At 37.0% G+C, this 25167-nt stretch overlaps 1 protein-coding gene across 1 annotated transcript in view; it reads right to left on the bottom strand.

Moving 5' to 3' along the window:
- The window catches only part of rt (Protein O-mannosyltransferase rt), a 375338-nt gene that overhangs the window by 243153 nt on the left and 107018 nt on the right, over positions 1-25167 (bottom strand). The window contains exon 8 of the mRNA XM_090396396.1: positions 10669-10762. Coding sequence (XP_090252522.1) covers positions 10669-10762 — 94 coding nt within the window. The remainder of the gene's footprint in view (positions 1-10668; positions 10763-25167) is intronic.

Raw genomic sequence — 25167 nt, 5'->3', positions numbered from 1 at the left:
AATGGATTTGATATTTGAAATCAGCACGTCCAAATTAGTAAAAAACAAGTCTCATATAAAAGTCAGCAAAAATTGTGTTGGACTGCGTTGTTCTTATTCTTAATATATCTGAACTGCAGCCAAGAAAAATAACTGATAAGCATATACAGTATATATATATCCTTGATTTAATGTATTAAATTTTAATTTTTTTGTGTGATAAGGTGCTGGGTGGCCCTGCAAATGGTTTTGCAAAAAGTAAAACTACCAGATTTATGTTTTCTTTTCAACGTCTTTAAAAGGTTTGATAAAAGGTTTCTGATATGCAGATTTCTCCAGAACAAGGTATGATCAACACAAAATACAACATGAAAATGCCATAAACATAAATTTACAAAAAATAATTGATTATATATAGGAATTAAATAGGAATTAAAAAGAAAAGAAAAACAACGCAATTTACATCATAAATACACTATGTAAAAGTACACTAGAAAGTCCGTCAAATTTTTGCTGCCCAGAATTTGGCCAGATCACAAGCCAGATCACATCAAATCGTCTATTGTACAGCTAAAGGGACAAATAACCTACAGTTCAAGAGGTGAGCCATAGTTTGTTCCTCCCCACATTCACATAGGGATGATTCACATGAGAGTTCCCACTTTTTTTAACGTTATCCTTGGATCGACCAACATTGCATTGCAGCCTATTTAAAGCTTTCCAGATAATCCAGTTTTCTCTGTGGCCTGGTGGAAGACTTTCAGATGGTACAACCCAATCTGTAAGGTTATTTCTTGTCTTCCATGAAGATAGTCTTGATTTTTGGAGCGGTTCACAATAAGGCTTTCAGTGGTATGAAGAAAGCTTTTCCTGGATTTTAAATGTTGATAGGCAGGTTGATATTCAAATAGAGGATGGTCTGTAGATGCCTTCAGCCTCTCATTTCTAACCGCCATCTCACGTCTAATATTTGGAGGTGCTATGCCAGCTAATTTGTTCCTAATGGCTGTTTAGAAACCGATTTGGTTGAAAACTGAAACCATTTTCCCATAAGAATTAATGTAAAATGAATAATCCGTTCCCCAACCCCAGATGATTGCTTATTTAAACCTTTACTACAGTACTTCATGCATAAAATCGTATACAAAAATAATGAAAATGCATAAAATCTTACATAAAAAGAATAAGCATAATAAATAGATAAAATATATACGAAAAAGGATGATCTCTTTCCACAAAACTTTGCACCTCACCCCATTTCACACACATTTCTTTGATCAAAGAGCTAGGAATCCTCCCTTCCTTCCTCTGTCTCTGAAGATATTTCTTCAACCACCGTCTTTTGCTGCTCCTTCTGAAGGTGTTTCAGTTCTTCTGTGGTGAGCTCATTCCTGTGGTCCTCAACATCAGCATTGACAACTTCCAAGCCCATGCTTTTGCCTAGAGACACAACATCTACAACAGCAACATGCTCAGCCTCAAAGCCCGGAATGTCTCTGTCTGCTACACAGTCTGGCTACAATTTCCTCCAGGCCGAGTTTTATATTATATTTCCTGTAAGTCACTTGCACCCAGACTTTGTCAAAAATATTAAGCAATGGAGGATATTGAAGTGATTTTTCCAGAATTCTCTGAGTGTTAATTCTGTGTCAGAGGTCACTTAAAAACACCTTTGAAACAGTGCTTTGGTGTAGAGTTTCTTAAAGTTCGAAATGACCTGCTGGTCAATGAGCTGGATTAGAGGAGTCGTGTTAGGGAATAGGAACTTCACTGTGATAAAATCAAACTCCTCCACCAACTTGTCCTACAAGCCTGGAGGGTGAGCAGGAGCATTGTCCATCACAAGAAGGCATTTTAATGGCAAATTTTTATCTTGAAGGTATTTTCTCACATTTGGGGCAAAGACTTCATGGATCCACTGAATAAAAAAATTGCCTGGTTACCCAAGCTAACTGTCTCTCGTTTATCCAAATCGGCAACAATTTTTCCACTTCTTCAATCGTCTGAGATCTTTGTTTAGTAAGAACTTTAACTCCTTTTGCAACATCAGCTCCCTTGAGCACCTCTTTATTTTTGAGTATTGTACAGATCATTGATATCGCCATACCAAACTGCATAGCAAGATTCAAGACATGAACGTCATTTTCATGTTTGGATAGGATTTCTCCTTTCACCTCTATCGTGGTTCTAACAACTTTTCTTTTCACTTTGCTGCTATCACTATCCTTCTTCGGTCCCATGGTGGCTTATTTAATAATAATTTATTAAAAAAAAAACAGCAAAACACAAAGAAAATCAAGAAAAGGCACTGCAAATTCAAGCAGGTGTCTGGATTGAGAGGAGGATGCGGCGTAAGTGACGCTCTCCTGCCATACATCTCAGCCCGGGTATCATGTGATTGTCGGTTTGCCTGTTCGGGGCAAACCGACATTCTGTTTGGAAACCGGTGCGTTTTTGGTTTGGAAAATATGTTCAGGAACTAATTTGTTCGAGATGAGAGGCGTTTGACAACCAAGGTTCCACTGTAGTTAATTCTACATCCTCTTGGGATGGCTTCTTGGGAGCATATCTGAATGGCATTAATAAATCACCAGTTGGGTTAATGTTCTTGATTTCTCATCTAATAGGTTGGAAAATTTTTCCCAGTTTGCCTTTTTAAAATTATATCTTCGTGTAAAGCGATCAATTTGTGGTCAAATTGCTGCTAGTAATTGATACATTATAGGTCAATGTTTTGAATTTGGAATAGACATACAAACAGCTTTTATGCACTGATGGGCTACCTTCTCACTCAAAAAAAAAGATGAGATCTGGATTATAGCCCCGCTGCCATCTTTTGCAGCAGGGTTGTAATCCACCTTTAAAACAAAGGAGGATGTTTACTATCGTGGATAAGGAATAGCCGGTATGATTCAGCCCATTCCAACACAGCCTCTCCATTCGTATCATCTTGCAGGTAACCCCGGACATTACTGTGGCTATTAAAGTCACCAATAAAGAAAAACACTTTCTGCCTGTTAAGATTGGTAGGAGGTTTATAGATAGGATAGATGACAGAATTACTCAATTCTACAAAACAGCGATTATCTCTATGTCATTCTACTCTGTAATAGATGTTGCGAGGATCTGAAGGTCTGGTCTAATGAAAATGGCACTACCATATTTGCTGTGGGGACGTTCCACTGCCAATTTTACTCCTGGAATTTTTGGATGTCATTGATTTATATCTCTGTGTTTTCTGTATAAACAGTGTATCACAATTTAGTTCTTGACAAAGTTTATGCAAGAGTTCTTCTTTATGTGTTGAAAGACCCTCTATATTCACAGAGATTATCATCATTAAATTATCGTCATAGTAATTTATTCGCATTTTATAATAAGGTGACAGTGGAATTAGATAAAGGAAATGAATATACCACGATACTGTGGGACTTTAGTTTGCAAAGACATCTGACAGAATACTGCATGGAAAACTATTACATAAGCTGGAGCAAATGTGAATGGATATATGGCTGGTGGCATGGATGAGGGGGGGGGGGGGGGAGAGTGGCTGATAGGTATTGGAAGGTGGTGTATGGTGGAGTGGAATCAAGGCAAATGAGGGTGTCTAGTAGAGTGCCTGGGGCCTCTCTAATTTGTACATTAATGATATAGTGGAAGATTTTAGGGAGGTATTCAGTTGTTTGCAGGTGATGAAAAACTAGAGAGGGCAATTGTTAATAAAGATGACATAGATATCTTACACGATGATTTAAATAAATCACCAGTGTGGGTAAAGGATGATGGTTGCCAATTTAATGTTGTAAAATGTAAGATAATGCACTTTAGGATGAAAAGATTACATATTTCATATCATACTGATAGTACTAGTTTACAGAAAATTGAGGAGTCAAGGGATCTGGGTGTGATGGCGATATTGCAAGAATTGGCAAAATAGTTCAGAGAATTACTTGGATGTTGAAGAACACACTGACAAGTAAAGATAGGAAGGTTATTATCCTTCTTTATTACTAAGGCTATGATTAAGCCACATGTTGACTACTGTGCATAGATTTGATCACCTGTGTTTCTAGCGGACCATGATGTGGTAGAGAGGGTTCAGAAACGAGTGACCAAGCTCATGACTGACACATAATTCGAAGTAGATTGACATATAATTCGAAGCTTTATCACCTTGTTTATGAAGTGGAACAATTTTGCCATCTTTACGCTCCATGCTACCTGAGCTAATCTAAGACTCATGTTAAAAATGTAAGTAAAAGTTATTAACTCCCTGGAACATTCCCTCAAGACACGGTAATATACCATCAAGTTCCATGGCCTTGTTGACATCAAGTGTACCCAATTCCTCATATACCTCCTGCTCATTCACCATCAGTGGTTCCTCTCCCATTCCCACTGCTTTCAAGTTCTACATTATGTTACAATCACAAGGGTGGAATACTTTAATGAACTACTCATTAAACACCTCTAATATATACTATTCAGCGTTTATCACTCTCTCATCCCAACACCATCCTCCCATAATCATTCTTCCTTCTACTGGCCACATATCGAAAAAAACACCTTAGGATTTCTTTTAACATTATTCGCTAACTGCTGCTCATGCTATGCTTTTGCTACCTTTACTGAGTCACCTTCCTTGCTTGCAATTTGTAATCCTCATGTAACTGATTATCTTCACTTATCTTGTGCTGCCTCTACAATGCCTTTTTCTTCCAGATTGCAAGCTTCACCTCTTCAGTCATCCATTTTAAACCTATCTTATTTAATCTCCTGATGTTTGGAATACCCTCAGTCACTGCCTCTGCCAGATGCTTCCTGAGTAGAGACCAAGCAGCATCGATTTCCTTCTCATGTAATTCCTCATTCTGTGATATCACTGCAAGCTGCTTCCTGAGCTTGTCCTAATCACCTGATTATTAATTCAGATCATTAACTTCAAAAAAAAAAAAAAAAAAAAAAAAGACCAGAAGGATAATTTTAACTCATTAATTCCTGATCACGCTAAGATACCAAGTGGTGTTTTCACTCAGTCACAGGCAACACCTACTACTGAGTAGTACCACTCATTTTCTAGAACAAGCACCCAATGAGGGGCAGAGATCAAGGCCAGCAGATGTTGTCCATAGGCATGCCTATGGCAGATTGATCAAGACTACTTCAGAAGAAAACTGCATCCATGGAAACTCATATCAGTGGGTGCCAGATTTTTGTTTTTAAGTGGAAGCTAGACCCAGATACAAAGGTTGAAGCAATGTTGAATCAAAGGTTGAATCAATATATGAATCATACATTTCCCATGTACAAGTAAAAAGTGTATCATCTTATTAAATACTCTGGATCAGAGATAGATGTAAAAAGATTTAAGCTTGATTACAAAGAAAATTATATTTGCCAACAAATTGTATTGTTTAAATTTAATGAGGCCTCAATAAAGAATGAATCTAGTCTGGGTAGTGACTAGTTTCCCATAGTGCACAACATTATGCACATTCAAAAGGAAGTGTGCTTTGCATTATGAGATATTTAAGCAATGTGAAGTTATTAGCCTCTTTATACAAGTAGCATAGTGGTGAAGATACATCATGTGCAAACTTTGTTTGCTTACACTTGGATAAAGGATTAAACAAGAACATAATTTTTTGGAAAGCATAATTTACTTAAAGAGTGAGTAACTTTGTCCTAAAAGAAAGATGATGGCAGATTATTATTAATTATTAATAATTAATAATAATAATAATTAATAATAATAATTATTATTAATAATTATTATTGTTATTATTATTAATAAGTTAGCTTATTTTAACTAACCTTATTAGTTAAAATAAGCAACTTGAACTGAAGAATCAATTCAAGTTGCTTATTTTAACTAATAAGGTTTTAAGATCATGAATGGCATGGCATCACCTTGGTGGTCAGCTGTCAGGCAATTTCGCTAAAATTATCAGGAATAAAGGTGATGCATTCTTGACATTGATGTATGTAGAAGGACCAAAAGTTATTAGCATTAGTGAAATCTGGTGAAGAAGAGGAAATCCTTACAGGAACAGAATTTATGAATACAGGGTATTAAGGAGAGCAGACAGATGAGAAAGACAGGAGAGTACTGCTAAAGATTGTAGAAGAATTAAATCCAGCCAGAGTAGTAATCTCAGATGACTGTAATAATAATAATTAAAGGCTTAACAGTCTTGAATCTAATGCAGATAATAGATTCAAGGCTGTTAAGTGAGAAAGAGAGATGTTAACAGGACAAAGAGGGTCTTGCTTTTAACAAGAGTGACTGCACAAGTGGATAAGTTAAATGGATATATCATGATGGAATGGATATACAAACTGGCTTACAGCATGAATTGGAGAGAGAGTGAGAGCGAGACTAGGTGTCAAAATGTGATTTATGGCAGTGTTGAGTCTAAGAGGAGAGTGACTAGTAATGTATCACAGGAAATCTATACTTAGCTCACTGTTGTTTAACTTGTGTATTAATGATACTGGAGGATGAGAGGTAATATTTAGTTATGTACTGATGATGATGCAAAGTTGGGGAAGGGTGATAAGGGACACAGCTGATACCCTGTAAGCCAATCTGAACAGACTGGTTATATGAACAAATAACAATGAATATCAGTTCACTGCTGTCGAGTGTAATGTTATGCACTGGACTGAGTATGTTGCAAGGGAGGGGTGGGAGTATTATATTAAAGTGAGTGTCCCACAAGAGACCCAGGGATGATAAAGAGAGGGTTAAAATTTAAGAACTAGAGTGTTAAGGGGGGGGGGGGGATATTAAGTCATCATATCAGATAACCACTGTTGAAGAGAATAGTAACTTGCAGAAAAAAGGAAACTACTAAACTACTCTCCTACTTTACAAGATTTTGATAAGAACCACATTCAGACTACACAGGGAAACATTCAAAAGATTCAGCAGCAAATATTAAAAATATAAAATTTTGCAGATGAGTGGTCTTCAAAATCTGATAAATAGACATGAAATATGACAGAAATAAAATAGTAAGGGGGGGGGGTCTTAGAGTAATAAAAACAAGGAAGATTTTGCAGCTTATGGCATAGGAGAATGCTTCAATAATATCTGGAAACTGAATAATGATGTGGTCAAGAAGCATATGAAATCAAGGTTTTACCCATAATGCATGGAAGGAAAGTAGAATGGATTACAGACAGATAATGAGTGCATCTTCAGTGAATGCACTGAAGGAAAGATGTCATATCTTTATAAATACTGGTCACAAGCATCTAGGCAATGTGTTATCTAAAAAGGAGCACTCCCTCAATGAGTTCTTGGACTCACTGGAGAAGTCTGAATAATAATAAACTTTCTGTTCCTTTACATAAGGTAATAATAAATATCATTAATAAGATCATAATAAATCAATTCACAGCTTGTCTACAGCATCACCACCATCAATTTCCCATGTACCCTCTGAAAGAGGTGCACAAGATACTAATGATAGTAAAGTTTACATTATTATTAATCTCCTGTCAACAATTTCTCTCCAAATTAATCTATCACTTATAAACATTCCTCCAGTACTATTTCAGATTTTATATTTCTGATTGCATCAATCCACCTAGCTCTAGATAGTTTTCCTGCCATCAAATCCCTGTTTTACTAACCTTTCCTCTCCATTCTGTTTAAGAGACCATACCATATCACCTCAGAAAAGCTCTGATCATACATTCTTGAATGCTAACAATGTCAACTTCCTTCCTAATATCTTCATTTTTAATATGATTCTGCCATTGATATCATGTTTGTTCCCCTAATTTTTCTTAGAACACTCAATATCTGTGATCTGTAGTCTTTGTAGGTTTTATTTCTAACCCAACTCTCAGATCCATAAATTAAAATTGGTTTGAATGCTGTCTTGTATTATACAGCTACAGATTATAGGCTTACTTATAATTTATTCTATACTCTTTCCACATGAATATATACATACGAGTTAGGTTCCAAATATTCATGCCAATTTTAAAACACTGTGTGAAAGATAGCACCATCTATGGGAAGGTTAGTGTACCAGTTTCAGTTTCTCTGTGTCATTCAGTTGGAGGCACTCATTTGACTAACACATAACATGCTAATGTTAAAAATTGAGTACTGCCTGTGGTAAAGTTTTTCAATAAAAAAGGGTTTTCTTCAAGTGCTAGTAAACAGCAATTGGATGGTGTTTGTGGGGGGGGGAGCTTCTCCTTCATATTCCACTGTGAAGGAATGGGCTAAACAGTTTCGCCTAGGAAGAGAGCATCGAAGATGATCCTCATGATGGTCGGCTTGTGGAAGTGATGACCGAGTAAAATGTCTCTCTTGTTGAGGAGGAACCACTCAATGACAGACGGCTGAAGTTCAAATAAATCTCAGCAAGGTTGGGGCTTTCTATAACAACTGTCTTTCGCATCATTCGTGAGAAGCTTCACATGATGAAGGTCAGTGCAATGTGGGTGCCCGGACCTCTCTCTTCAATTCAGGAGCATCATGTGACCTGTTCCTGCAAGTTTTTAGAACTTTGCAAGGGAATCAGAGAGAAATGTTGGAATCCATTGTCACGGGGATGAAACCATGATCCTTTATTATGATCCTCTTTCCAAAAGGGAATCCATGAAGTGGTGCAAACCAGGTGAAGCACCACTGAGAAAAGCCAAGGTCACTCAGTCCAACAGTGACAGCTGAGTTGGATAAAGGTAATGGGTTTACAGTGATACTGCTGGACTTTGCAAAGGCCTTTGATAGGATACTACAAATAATTCTAATCAGTAAACTGCATCACATGGGGATGGATATAGGGTTGGTGAGATGAATAGGAGTGTGGTCGCATTCCTTTCCTTGATTGACTTCAAGGAAAGGAATACCACCACGAATGCAGAATATTATATCTCACTTCAGTTTGTGCAAGGAGTGAGGCATAATTTTTCAAGAGCATAGAAATATTAATTCAAGGATGTGAAAAGTGTGTTGAAGTAAAGGGAGATTATGTTGAAAAGTGACAGTTATTTTCTTTCTTTCTATCACCTCTAAAAGTTAGTCAGGTCGGAAACTTATGGAACTACCCTCATACATCATTATATAAGAACAGAGTGTTAGTGATGAAATGTGCAATGCCATAAAGGAGAAGAGATGAGGAATGCTGAGTCATGGTGTTCAAATGCTTCATGACAATGCGTCCATGCAGCTATTATTGCGAAGCCTGCAGTGAAGGACTGTGGCTTCTAGGATGATTGAACACCCACCCTACAGCCCAGATCTAGTACCCAGTGACTATTATCTCTTCTTAAAACTGAAGAAAGACCTTCAAGGAAGAAAATTTGCAGATGATAATGAGGTGAAAGATGCAGTTTTTGGCCATTTTGCAGACAAAAGTACAGACTATTTTTCAAGAGCATAGAAATGTTAATTCAGAGATGTGAAAAGTGTGTTGAAGTAAAGGGAAGTTATGTTGAAAAGTGACAGTTGTTTTCTTTCTATCACCTCCAAAAGTTAGTCAGGCCAGAAACTTATGTAACTACCCTCATACCTCATTATATAGGAACAGAGTGTTAGTAATGAAGAGTGCATGTCCTAAGTAACATGTTGGACAAAATCCAACAAATGCTTATTACTATTATTAGTTTTGTTAGTTTCTTGAAATTTTCCCAAACCATTTCTGTATATATTTATTTTCTACCTTGCTGTTAGGTCTCAAGCAAGAACCAGTTTTTCCTGCATGTCAGCTATCCCTGCAAATGACAAAAAAAAAAAAAAAAATCCTATGCTTTCTTTCTTACTAAAATTTTCTGGTTCTGTAGATACAAATATGTTTCATTACCCTTCTCATTTTAAATTTGCCTACATCACTGCACTTGAAATTACCTGCCATTATAGATTTTTAACTCTGTGTTTAGTTTAGACTTCTGTAGCTACTTCCTCCTTTTGCTGATCACTCCTGCCTGAATATAACAAACTACACTTATTATTTAGAAGTATCTCTCTCTCTCTTCTTCATCTTGGTAACATTAATTATGCAGACAGTATTTCTATAATTCTTCTACTAGCTCCTGCTCTTTTCCAATGATATTCTTATTGCTGTGATGCCTTTCTTTAATTCCACTAAGTCTGAGGTTGTTTCAGATGACTTTTCAATGTTTGCCTGGTTCCTTGATAAAAACAGCAGTGAGGACCTCTTGCTGCTGTTTAACTGAAGACACCACACCCCAGTACAACCTCAGATCATGTTGCACCATTATATATGCCCTTGGTTTAAGGCAATATAGAATATACAAGTAGTTTAGCCAGCTAAGTCCAAAATTACCAGCTCATCCTCATTCATTCAGTATCCTTGTGAATGCCTAATAACCGAGACTATGAGCTGGTGAACCATGAAACTGGCTACTGGGTTAGAAGCTCCAATTGGTTTGCAGAGGTCTCCTTCCAGCTATCTAGTTTAACCCTTGAAAGAATATTTATATTATATATATGTGTGTGTGTGTGCATACACATACATTTAACAACATGCTACCAATAAACTGAACAGCTATCCAATGAATCCCAACTATCTCAACTGAATTCTGAATCTATTGTTCAGCATGACATTTGAATACTCATCCAAAATAAAATAACAGAATATCTGAGTGAAATACATAAACTTTGAAGTATACCCATATTTATTAATATAATACATATACACTTACATTTGATATGCTTTTGTCACCAATCATCTTCCAATAATCCCAAAAAAGAATGCTGAATGCTAATAGTGCAGAGAATATTCCAATATATTTTACACTGAAATTGAATTTAAAATTATAAACTTGTAGTTTTCACTAAAACTGCAATCTACAATTTAAAATTCTTTCATGAATTTGAGTATATACCATCATTTTTGATAGCATGATGCATAAATCTGCATGTTAAAGGGATGAAACTTTATGAATTCTTTGAATTATGTTTTCAGTATATTGATATTATATATCATTTTGAATCCATATATTTAAAATCTTTAATATAAAAATTCAACTCATGTTATTTAGTGTGATATTTTAAATGGTAACAAGAAAAGAAATTAGCTCCTGCTCAGTTATGAAAATAACAATATCTCAAACTAAAAGCTTCTCAAATTAGTAATGATATCTTAGCATCTCATTACCTAATGACATTTCTAATATATCCCATGTTCTAATGTATTAAAGGTTTGCAACATATGATTGCACAATATCTGAATCCCAAAGGTAGAGAAAGTACACAACTGTTCTCAAAGCATGCAGTTCAGGTATTCATATTACTCTTATGTGATCCTGTTCTACTAAAATCCATGCTTTTGTGGAAATTAACTCATTTCTTGCCCATTCCCCCACAAAGCAAAAGCTTTAAATAGCATTGCTATAGTGAAATATCATTCACTAGCATGACAACTGAACCTAGAACTAATTCAGTGTTATGTACATAATTTTGCTTTACCTATAATACCATAAATCTGCATGTTAAAATATGAAGCTTTATGAATTCTGGATCCATACATTTAAAATCTTTAATACAAAAATTCAGTCCATGTTATTTAGTGCGATATTTTACACTAACTTTGGATATTTTACTGGTTAACTTGACCACTAAAGTTTAGGTGAATAGTTAGGAGGTGTGTGTGTCAGGATTCTGAATACCAAATTTCGACAAAAATCTGATTCATAACTAAGCAATAATAGGTGTACATTCAAATAACGAATGTAAACAATATTTACACATTTTGTAAACTGCATCTAAATTGCCGGCCTGGTTGGCCGACTGGGTAGCGTATCCACTCTCCAGCCAAAAGGCTGTGGGTTCAAATCCCATCGTGGACATGGATGTTTGTGAAAATACTAGTCATGGTAGTGGGTGGTAGATAGCATTCATGTAGATGATGTAGTTGGTGGATTGAGTGGTGGAGACGGAGAGTTGTAGAGTAGGTGCCCTCCCTAAATGAGTCTTTGGTCTCCTTGGAGGTGTCATGTAATAATAATAATAAATGTACAGCATCAAACTATCATTCCAATTGTTCTGACTTTGATCAGTTCAAAACTAAGAGAAAGTCATCAAACTGTTGACTACATGTTATAGCAGTTGACTGCATGGAGATTCTAATCTAATCAACAACAATCAATTCAGAGAAGTCAAACTGTGGTCTTTGAATGACTGTCTCCCAGATCTTGGGCAAATTAATGCAGCCACATTTATTGATGATTCAGCATCATAGCTGATGCTGAAAATTCTCAGACCTTTAGTGACTTCTATGCAACAAAGTTGTCTTTTCCATTTAATCTCATGTGAAGAAATATCTAAGGCACAGCCTGCCAGTCCTGACTTGGTATAAAGATGATTGTGAATGTAGATTTTATGGTCTTCAAGGAGGATGTGAACAAATCTACTGATCTGTCCAAAGTAGGCTAAGGAACTTTAATACAATCCAGAATGTGCAAGAGGATGAGGCTGATCCTTCAAAGAATGGATGAAGTTGAAGTTTAACTGGAAAGCAGCATGAAGATATTTATGAATCACTTTAGTAATCTTTCTTTAGATGTAATATGGATATATGGGATAGAAATCATTTCCTTGTGATCTTGTATCAGGTAGAAGGGATAGGGGAAGGCATTTCGTCTGGTTTTTTTTTGGTGTTGTAGCCATTGACTAAAAAAATGTCACAAAAATAGCCAACTTCTGTGCAAGAGCTAGCAGACAAGCTCTGGATGCTCCTTAACACAGGATTAAATGGAAGAAGACTATACTACACTGCACAGAAGTCACTAAAGCTCTAAGAGATTATTTTTAGAATCAGCACTATTCATAGAATAATATGCAGAACATGCGATAAAAATGTGTAAATGTGAAAACTAAGTTCAGAATTTTGAAAAAATTGTGCTTTTTTTAAAATTTAAACCTCTTCAGTAGTCATTTTGATAAGTGTTTATGATACCTACTACATAACATTACTGCTTCAAGGTTAAGAACTAAAGTACCAAATTATACCATACTAGTGAGATCTATACAAACCCTTTTATTTCGTTATAATCAGTAGAAGAGCTATTAATGAAGTAAAGAAATATATGGGATAACTCTTTCTTTATTCATATATGCAGATTGAACTTGTTACTGTGCCAGAGATGTGAATATGGTCATTAGTTAAAAGTATGTCTCTATGAAGGAAATGTCAACCATACCTCCAAGATGTAGCTGCTGCCATCACTTTGTAAATGCACTGGATCTCTAGAGCAAGGGCTTCGGTTCTGTCCTTTCTCTTTTAGCATGCAGTATAAGTGACAGAAACCTTTTATGGGCATGCCAAACACACCATAATTAACTAGTATACTATTAACAGTAAAGTTAACAATGTACTATCTGACCAGTGTAACGCAAGCTAATGGCCAGACAGTACACTACTTATACAATCTAATCACCAGCCAGAGAGTGCATGACCGACTTGATATCAGTGCATCTGAAAAGCTTCTCAACACTAGCTAGTAAATAATCTTCCTGTCAATTACTCTGAAAGATCATGCCTGGAGGGAGCCCAAGAACAGTGGTATATAAGGGGAAGCACTGCACACATGTGTCAAACGCATGTACAGAGACATGTTTCTATGCCTTTAATCTCCAAACCACTGCATGCCCCTTACGGTGTAATAAACTTTTTTCCATTATTAACTATGAAAGATACCAGAAATATTGCAACTGTGGATAAGGAAGAAATCTGCCAGAAAAAATAATAGCAAGAAATACATTAAAATACAAAAACACTGAAGAAAAAAACAAAGATCTATATAAAAAACACTTAACAATCATGGCCAGAACACAAACATAAATAATGTACACCACTACCACTCATAACCATACAAAACTAAACCTGTTACTTCTTACAAACTTGAAGTAGTAGTTTCAATACTAGTTCTGGAAAGTTTTTCCTGTTGGTTACAATATATGCCATACTTGACAACACATTGTTTTCATCGTGTACCTGTGCATATGCATAAGTGTGAAGTATTTTCAAAACTAGTCTACTTGTATAGAGGATGTTGATTTCCCATCAGTTGCCTTAGTATCCCATAATGCAAAAACATTATGGGAAGTGTCAGTACCCAGGACTGATTACAACTTTCACTGAAGACTCATTATTGGGAGTTGGACCCAAGAAGAAATAAACCAAGGTTAAATTAATACAGAAGTCATGAATTTCTGTATTCATATAGGTGTTTTTTTTTTTTTTTTCTTCCCAAATCTCTGTTGATTCTGTGTAGACTGTCAGGCATGTTCAGCTTGACTGAGTGAGCATAATTGTCATTGTAGAGTCATTTCTTGTGTTTTTCAAGATGGATGTTGGCAGATTTTCCAGTTTGTCCATAACATCGCAAGTTGAAAGAACAAAGGAACCTTGTATTATACCCTGAACATATGAGGTCTGAAATCAGTGCTGAGATTATATTTCATTAAAGTTCTATTTTTTCTCAGGTGCTCCAGATAAAGGGGGCAGAAAAAATAACATTACTATAATCTACTATATAATTACTATATTGGGCCACTAATGGGCAGAGATGTGCAATATACCTCTCTCTGTCAAGTTAATCATGCCTTCCCATGGTGTGGCCTATTTCCACAAAAGGGTCTCTGGAGTTTGCAGTGAGCATTACTGCTGCAAAAGGATATCTTCCTAGTCGGAGGAAATGCTAACTAGACCAGTGCTTCCCAAACTTATCGATATAAATGCCCCTTTGAAAAAATTAAAATATTTCACGGACCCCATCGAAAAAAAAAATTGTAATACAGACATATCATTATAATATTTATTGTATCTATATTCAATACGAAACATATACAGTGAATATGTTTTTTTTGGCATGCCATTTGCATTTGGATTGCCATTTGGCATGCCATTTGCAAATGTAATATTTGCATTTGATTTTTTGCAAAAATCAAATGCAAATATTACATTTTTAGCATCTTGCATACACATTTGACATGGCACATTATCTTATATTTTTATATAGATAGATATTATCCATCTTATTAGTCTTAAAACATTTTAAATTTGTTTTCATTATTTCACAGTCCCCCTCAACAAAACTACCCCCCCCGAGGTGGGGATGCAGCCCACAGTTTGGGAAGCGCTGAACTAGATCACCAGGTGGTAGATGACCTTCACTGCTCAGTGAAACACCACCACTTTGCCTTATTGGAGGCCTGAAGTGGAGAATGCTATGCTTGGCCTCCAAGTAGGGGGTTCTAAACTCTATCCACCCCCTTCCTTTTTTCTTCTTCAATGGCATGGCTAACATACTCAGGTTGCCACTAGAGGGCTACATGGTGTGTAGTGTTTTCAGAGAGCTCCCGAAAGCTAAGTATAATTTTGAGTGAAAATTGGAATATTGGTTTAAATTTTAATGTAGTATTGTTTATTTTTGGTAGCTTGTTGTGTCTGTGTGATTTTGGTGTGAATTCTGTTTTATTTAACTTAGTATTTTAACGATACGATTCATAGAATAGACATGATGCCAATGCGATGTAAGATAATGGTGTCCAAAAATACGACGCCTTTGTTCAAAAAATGTAATGTGAGGGAGTTTGTCCAATGTGATGTGTGTATAGGATGTATGCATTCCCGAAGGAGGCTGGAGTTTGGATGGAAAGTGATAGTGGTGGGAGAATGTGCAGAAAGTGTAAGCAAAGTGAGGAATTGAAGTTTGTGTCAGATAGTTATGGTTGAAGAAAGCCAGAATGTGAGTGAAAATAGTAGCTTGATAGGGAACTGCGATGTTGTACAAGATGGCAATGAGAGTGGTGATCAAAGAAAGAGTGAAAGCAACTATACAGAGAGAGAGAGAATGGTTTAAATCATGAAAAAATGAGGAATTATTTGAAGGGAGTGAGATCGCTAGGTTTGTGCGCAGTGATACACAGTGCGCAGTGAGAGTTGGAGCACCTGCAAAACTCTTTCCAGAGTGCCTCGGCTAACGGAAATAAACAAGTGTTTGAAAGGAAAAATAAGTGTAAGAGTGGGAGAGTTTCTGAAATTAAGGAAAGAGTGTTGTATGGTGACTCGTTATTAAGAGGGGTGATAGATGGGAGTTGAACTAAATCGTACTTACTGGGTGCGAAATTTAAGGATGTAAGTGAGAGTATTAGAGCGCAAAAACAGAGGGTGAAAGAATTGATAGTTGTGGCGGGACGAATGAATTGAAAGGAGATAAATTTTTTATGAGAGAGGACTTTAAAGTATTGTTAAAGGCAGCGAAAGAAAAGAGTGACAGAGTTAGGATGGTGAGTCTGTTGCCGCGGTATGACAGAGAGGAGTTTAGAAGGAGGGCCATAATCGCAAATGACTTTATGTGCAGTTATGTAGACGGTGTGGTGTGAAATTCATGGACATGTGGAATGAGTTTGATGGGCAAAAGGATTTATACAAGATGGATGGCCTGCATTTGAATGGATTTGGTGTGTGGAGACTGGAAAAAGCATTGCTGAATGAAGTGAAAATGGATGTGCAGAACCAGGGAAACTAGAACTACCAAGTGGGGGGGAGAGTGGATATGCAGACATCAGTGAGATAGTTGAGTGTAAGAATGTATATAATGTACCCGAGCCAGCACTAAGGACAAGAAATCAGAATGGGATAGTTAGAATAACGCATCAAGATAGGGTTGGGACAAAAGGACCTCTGCATTTCATGTATACTAATGCCAGGAGTATTAGGAACAAGAAGGAAGAATTTTTGGCCTAGATTGGCTCTTCCTGGCCACGGGTTATTGGCATTAGTGAAACATGGCTGACAGAAGATGATATAGTTAGTGGGATAGAATATGTAGGTTATAGTGTGTTTAGGAGGGACAGACAGAATAAAATGGGAGGAGGAGGAGTGTTACTGATGATAGCTGATGAACTGCAGCCAAGGAAAATTGAAGTTGTATTGCAGGATAGTGAAAAGAGCTCATTCGAGGCTATTTGGTGTGAGATTGAGACTGGCAAAACAAAATATATAGTTGGGTGCTGCTATAGACCAGGTGATGGAATAGATGGTGGAGATAGTATGCATAAACAAATTGATGAAATGAGTGGAAGGAGGGTAATTATTATGGGGGATTTCAACTATGGTAACACTGATTGGAAGGAGGAGAGGACACATGGGAGGAAGGAAATGGATTTTATTCAATTATTAAGGGATAACTATCTGAGACAGCATGTAATTGAAAATGCTAGGGGTTTGAGAGTGCTTGACCTGGTAATAGCATCGGACAATTTGACTGTAATGAATATGACCATGTTGCCACCTATTGGTGAGAGTGATCATAAGGTCTTGATCTGGGAGGTGGCTAAAGGTGCGGAATTTTTGATTAAGACAGAGTATATGTCGAATTACCGTGCTGGCAAGTATGACAAGCTTAGGAGATTGCTTGGTTCAGTGCCATGGCATGTAAAACTGCAAGGGCTGGATGTCGATAGAGCATGGGAAGTGGTCAAGGAGCATTTACAGGAGGTTATTGCTGATTGTATACCTAGGGTCCGAATAGTAGAATAAGTAGGGTTAAATGGATGAATAACACCATTAAGCTTGAGCTGCAAAAAAAAACAGAAACAGCTATGGAAGGAATTTAAAGAGAAAGGCGACCTGCAGGCACACGAACGGTATAAAGCGCAGGCCAGAAGGGCAACGAGTGTGGTAAAAAAAAGCAAAAGCAGATTATGAAAGGAAACTAGCTATGCAAGCTAAAGAGAATCCCAAACAGTTCTTTCAATATGCTGCAAGCAAAAAAAAAAAAAAAAACAGTACACGACAGAATGATTTTAAGGAATGACGATGGTAAGGAGGTCACTGAATCAGTTGATCTAGTGGAATTACTGAGTGAGCACTTTGCAAGAGTATATCATAAAGGTGGTGACATTGAAAAAATGAAGGAACCATGAGTTTATATGGGAATTGTGATGAATGAAGTGGAGGTGAATAGTCTATTACAGAAGCTTAATGTGAATACATCTGTGGGATTGGATGGTATACCGGCACGGGTCTTACGTAAAGCGGCTAAAGAATTATCAGTGCCCTTCACCATGTTGTTTAATCTGAATCTCAGGTCTGGTTTAGTCCCGAAGGTGTGGAAAGAGGGAAAAATAGTTCCACTGCATAAAGGAGGATCCAAGACTATTGCAAATTACCAACCGATTAGCATATCAGGAGTCGTTGTCAAGGTCTTGGAGAAAGTAGTCAAGGGGAAAATACAGGAATGGATTGATGAAAATGAGTTACTGTATGGGGGGGGGGGAACAGCATGGCTTTGTGAAGAGTAGATCATGCCTCAGTAACTTGCTCAAGTTTTATAACACAGTGACGGCTGAACTGGATAAGGGTAATGGGTTTACAGTGATACTGCTGGACCTAGCTAAAGCATTTGACAGGATACCACATGGAATTCTAATCTGTAAACTACAACATATGGGAGTGGATATAGGGTTGGTGAGATGAATAGGTGGGTGGTTGATGGAGAGATATCAGAGAATAGTTTATTCAGGAGTAGAGTCCAAAAGACGGCCTGTGACTAGTGGTGTGCCACAGGGTTCTGTTCTTGGACCACTGCTGTTTAATTTGTTCATCAATGATATAAGGAAGGATCTAAGAGGAACAGTTCATTTGTTCGCTGATGATGCAAAGTAAGCTAGGGCGATAGTGAATGCAGAAGATGTCAAAATCTTGCAGGAAGACTTGGATAGATTAGAGTTCTGGGCTAAGGAGAATGGATGTCGATTTAATGTGACAAAATGTAAGGTTATGCATTTTAGGGCGAAAGATTAGCAGCAGTATACCACATTGGTGGAACTGTACTCTAGGAGATTGATGAGGCCAGGGACTTGGGAGTGTTGGTGGATAGGGAGATGAAGTTTAGGGGGCACATTACAAAAGTGGCTAAATCAGCTCATCAACTCACTTGGTTGTTGAAAAATACTTTGACGAGCAGAGACAAGCAAGTTATTGTACCTCTATACCGAGCCTTGATAAGATCTCATCTCAACTACTGTGCCCAGATTTGGTCACCTAGGTTTCTTCTTGATGGGGAGGAAGTGAAGAGGATCCAGAGGTGAGTGACTAATCTATGGAATGAACCTTATGAGAACAGGTTGAAGATTTGTGGTTTGCAGAAATTAGTTGATAGGCAGAAAAGGGGAGATATGATTGAGACATTCAATTTGCTAAAGGGTTTCTATAGGATTAATTCAGAGGATATTTTTGAGATCAGGATTGGTGGTGGGAGAACTAGGGGACACCTATGGAAGCTGGGCAAGAGTGTGGTTAGCAAGGGTGTCAGAGTTGGGTTCTTTACTTTTAGAGTGGTAAATGAGTGGAATAAGCTGCCAGAGTCTGTTGTGAGTGCTATGATGGTGAGTGAGTTCAAGGCAAGGTATGATAGATACTGTGTGGATGTTAATAGTTGTTCTTGACATGATGCTTAGGGCCTCCCTCGATGAGTCTAAGGACTCCCTGGAGTCACACGTAATAATAATAATACTTAGCAGATCAAGACACTCCTCCACATCAAGAGTACAGCAGTTAAAAAGGTGGTAACACAGGCTGGCTGCCAGATAATATACAGGCCTGAACTGGATAGTAATCAGTCAGGAGGCTTCTTGACCAACTAACTAAATACTTTGCCAGGTCGTGCCTAGTTAGGGAGTTTGAGTAGTGGTATGTGGAAGGCACACTCAAGGCCACAGAATGGCAAGAAGACTGGCTAGACACTGTGTGGGTGTCATGTTCATGAGTCTATCTCCCCCAACTGCATGTCCCCATTTTTTTCTTTCATCTGATAGCAAATGAAAAATATAACAGACAAACAATGATGACAACACTGCAAACATAATAAATCTCCCTCAACTACCAGTTCATCTAAACATTTCAAACCAAACACAATATTCCAAACTTACCAGGATCCCTACCAAAAAAAATCCATTTCTACATCTACTTCACAAACATATGTGACAAATCTCAACATAAATGATGCTTAAAACTATTTACAGACATCAAACCAGACCTCCTTTTCTTAACAGAAACTCAAATTACAACTTGATGTAATCTGAGTTTCATTTTATAAATTATAAAATCAAATTATAAATTCATTTGGTGAGAAAGGTGGCACTTTGTATGTTCAAACACTGCTTGAAAAAGAATGCCAAATTTAGAATCCCCTTACTTCTGACCTCTTCTGGCTGAAGGTTTCCTTGTCTCATGTAATAACATTCATCTGCTGCATTTACAAGTCTCCAAATTCTGAAAACCACAAAGATCACTTTACCTTCCTCTCCATGAAACTCAACCATCTACAATCCAGCTATCCAAACATCAAGGTCACTGTTCCAGGTGACCTGAGTGTCCACAATTCAAACTGGCTCCCTTTCTCCAACACTACAGATCAAGCCAGATGTGATGCAGAAGTTTTTACTATAAGCAATAATCTAATGCAAATCATGCAGCTACCCCTACCTAAATTCCAAAAAATTCCCTCCACTTTCCCAATACCCTCGATCTTTTTTTAACTAGTTCTCCTTGCAGACACACTGTACAGGTTACCTCTACTCTTAGCAACTCAGATCACAACCTCATGCAAGTTTCTAGTCTTGTAGAACGTCCCTCCTCTAACCACATCCAACCTCGTGCCCTCTGGCAGTAGAAAGGTACAAAGTGGGATGATATCTGGAACTACCACTCTTCTTTCCTATGATATGACTATTTCTTCTGCTTTTCTGACCAGACACCTGCACCTGAGCAAGTTACAGAAATCATCCTCAGTGGCATGAAGGCATTCATCCAAAATCCCCATCCACTTTCCAACCTCTAGTTCAACAGAAGATGAATGAAGACATTCAAAGAAAAAACTCAGCTTACTGCAGGTTGCTTGCAAGAACTCAAGCTTCACATTCAGCCAATGCAGAGGCATGCAATAAATGTAAATCAAATATCACCAAATCCAAATGCAACTTCAAAAGAGCCACTAACAGAAAACTTGTCTCTTGTCCAAATGGTAGTCATGCCTTCTGGTCCCTCGTCAAAGCCATTGAATGTAACTTCTGCACTTCCCACCTCTCTCCCATCCAGATGGCACCACTGTTATATCACCCAAAGAAAAAGCTGATCTCCTAGCATCACTCTTCTCCTCTAGCTCCTGCATAGATAACAAAGGCAAATCACCTCCTTCCATACCAGCAACTGAGCACTACATGCCTCCTGTGGCCTTTCAGCACAGTAAACAACCTAAACACTACAAAGCCGTCTCGTCAATCTTCTATACTCAGCTGGCACCTATCCCATCTCATGGAAACTAACATATCTAAACCCATCACAAAAAAGGGAGACAAAAGCCTACCGTCCAACTACTGACCATGCCATTACCTCTCCAAAATAATTGAGAAAGTTATCCATGGTCAACTTCTTTAATATAAGCTCACTATGGATTCCACCAATTCAGATCCATGGCTGATATCTTAGCCTACATTGCTCACCATGGAAAGGTTCGGAGAAACAATGCTGCTACCCTTGACATTTTAGCATCAAGGCCCACTTTACAAACTGCCTTCCTTCTGTCTACATGTCACCCTCTGTAACTGGATAGCCAGCTTTTTCTCTGGTCTTTCAATGTATGTCATGGAAGACTGCACCCTCTCTTCGGGCTTTGCAACCAATGCAGGAGTAGTTGAGGGCTCCATTTTCTCACCTACCCTCTCTTTCTTTTATACATAAATAATCTACTCTCAGTCACTACAAATCCTACCCATAGCTTTGCCAATGATAGCTCTCCTCAATCATCCTACTCCTTTGACTAACCATATAGTTCCCAGACATCCCTTACATCAAGATCATCTGCAACAAGTGCCTTAAATACTGATTGCCATACCATCCTTCAGTGATAACCTCAATCTTCAATGCTGCCAAAACACAGTCCTGCCTTTTCTCTCACAAAAGGGATCTCAGCTCACCTTCCCTCATCCTCAGTAATACACACATCACCAATCACCAGACAAGATGAAAACTCTTACCCCCCCCCACGAGACTTTAAAAAAATTGACATTCTTTTCTGATCAGTGAATGGAGCAAACATCATTCCTCCATTTGCTATTAGGCCTGTTAAAACAAGAGCAACATCTGTCCGACATCCCTTTCAGTACAACTACAAACTCATCGAACCTGCATCTCCTCTTCCTCATTTATTCCATCTACCTCTGTCCTCTGGAACAGCATTCCTCATGATGTGTTTCCCAACAATTTCAACCTGCAGTTCTTTAAGAATATCAACAAGTTTCTTCTTTCTCAATCCTCATTTGCACCTCACACATGGCACTGATGTGCTATATGTTTTGAAATTATTGAAATATGGAATTATTTCTTCTAATTATTAACTGTATGGAAGTTGTCTGCTTTATTGAAATGATAGTTTCTTTTATCATTTCATACCACACTATCAAAGAAGAAGATAGTTTGTGCAAAGGAAGAATAAAAGTGCTAATTTGAAGCTCAGTCATGAAAGTAATTTGTTATTGCCTTCTAATATGAATAACACAGTATGTGCTATTCATATGAGAAGATATGTTACTATGCTGCTAATTTTCAAACTATAATTACAGTCATTTTTAGATATGGATAAATGTACATTCACATTATATGCACAACTTGTTCTGGAATGTTAATTTATGTATTTAATCTGAAAGTGAGAAAATTAGTTAAATATATATATATATATATATATATATGTTTGTGTGTATGTATGCAGTCAAACTTGGTTGTAATGAGCATGGAAATAATGAGATCGCAGTTGTAATGAGCAAACAGCCATAATGATTTTAATTTATGCATATTCCCATACAACTGCACATTTTTATAATGAGCATACTACATATACAATACAAATTTTGGTAATAACTATGAAAATGTTCTTAATTCTCAGTTAGTTCTTGGAATACCCAATTCTTGGAACAGACAAAAATGAAAAAAAGGGTGACTTAGCATTAATGACCACTTGCATTGGATTAGGGGCTAGTTTATAACCTGATTTGCCCTTGGAAAAACCATGCTCACTGTACCTATCTTTCCAGTGTCTAACCTTTGGCCCTAAACCCTTACTTTGCTCAAACACTACCATGACTGTAAAACCAGAAACAAACCCTCTGGTCAGAAACATGTCTACTAAAAGAAAGTGTCTGCCGCTTCACAAAAAAGTCAAAATCATTCATGAGTTTGGAATGTGGTAAAAAAATGTTGAAGCATATAAAAAGTTTTCTTTGTCCTCTTGAACAGTATTGACATTACAGAAGAATACAGATGTTTATATATTAGTAATGGAAAAACATAAACAAATTATATATTTGGTTTAATCCTTTATCCAAGTGTAAGCAAATAAAGTTTGCACCTGAAGTATTTTCAGGACTGGGACAACTCGTGGTAAAGGTGGCGTAAGTTCTGATCACTTACCTTAATATCTCCCATAATGCAAAGCATATCTCCTTGTGGGACATGTATAATGCTATGCATTAAGGGAAGGGCCACTACCAGGCTGGTTTTGACCTTTATTGAGGTCTCATCAGTGGAGCCAGACCCGGAGGTGGTGATACTAAGGTGGAAGATCAGAACTTACTCCACCTTTACCATGAGTTGCCCCAGTCCTGAAAATACTTCAGGTGCAAACTTTGTTTGCTTATACTTGGATAAAGGATTGAACCAAATATATAATTGGTAGCATAGCCAAATGAAAAAACCTCCATCAACATAAACAAAACAAAAAAATTTAGAAAGTGTGAGCTTACAAACGTCAATGAAGCATTGCTTCAACTGTTCACTACACAAAGAAGTGTGGATTCTCAATAGAGTCCTATCTAGAAGGCGTAAGAAGAAAAATTTGCTAAACAATTTGAAGATGACGATTTTGTATATAACAAAGGTTGGCTGGATAACAGAAATCGAGTATATTATTAATTAGTAATGTTTTTAATTATGGAGAAATAAACTGTTTAGTATTAAATATATGATTTTAAAATTATGGACAAATAAATTGAATGTTTAATACATGTTTACTATTAAATGTACTTTATACAAGCATATTTGTACAAATAATATCTAGGTATGCATTATATTATTTTCTCTCTACTGCTACTTTTCTTTAATCTTTTTTTTTTTGTCAAATTATTGAGAATTAAAAAAATAGGAGATACATTTAGCTTATCACTGATATAGTGAGTATTGTTTATAATGAAGAACTTTTGTCAATCCCCTAGTGCTAGTTATAATCAAGTTTGTGTGTGCACACACACAAAAATATTATTAACTGTATTTGTATTTTTTAAATCATAATTGAATGTTTATGCATTTCCAAAACCACGTACATTCTTATGGTCTCAGCAATACAGAATACAATTTGGTCAGCAAAGCTGCAGTTCATCTCATTCACTGATTCAAAAGGTCTGGTTTTTGGTTGAGTTTTAATATTCCTTAATGTGGTCATCAAGCATCATCTCTTACGTAACCCTGAATATTCAAATCCTAGCTATTACACTATACTTTGTAATTTAGTTAATATACAATGAAATCCGTAACAATTTTCACTATTATGGATATAACAATCTATAATTGTTATATGCATAACAATTATATAAATTTATAACACAAAAGTTGTGTTATAAATTTCATGCAAATTAAAATGCAATACATTTTTGACAAAAGTAACAAATTTCCTAAGGATGTTGTTAAGGAATTAATGTACAGTGCTTACAGAAAACTATACAGAGAAATATTTCAGTATGCAATATGTCCATAGCAAAGGAGTTTCAGGAGTTCTTGAGGAAAACTGGCCCTTCTTCAGGGCAAGGATAAGGTCTTGTTTGTTTTCTGCAGGGGAATTTCGAGCAGCAGTGCATCTCCCTATTGCATCCTAAACATGTTCTATGGAACTGAGATCTGAGGAGCATGTTGGCTAATTAATTCAATTAATATCTTCAGTCTCCAGAAATATCTCCACTGCTCATGTAAGTTGTGGTATAGCACTGTCATCCATAAAAATAAATTCTTCACCCAGCACCACGAAACAATCGAACATGACATACAAGAACTTCGTTGCAATATCATTCACCAGTCATAGTCCCATTTTCCAGCACTTGTAGCCCAGTGCATCTATTAAGCATAATGCCTCCCCACACCAGCATTG

This window comes from Typopeltis vanoorti, chromosome 8, assembly GCF_054136105.1.
Source record: "Typopeltis vanoorti isolate ZY-2024b chromosome 8, IOZ_Tvanoo_1.0, whole genome shotgun sequence".
Lineage (NCBI taxonomy): Eukaryota > Metazoa > Arthropoda > Arachnida > Uropygi > Thelyphonidae > Typopeltis > Typopeltis vanoorti.
The sequence above is the reverse complement of the archived record's forward strand: the minus strand, read 5'-3'. Positions and strand labels throughout refer to the sequence as shown.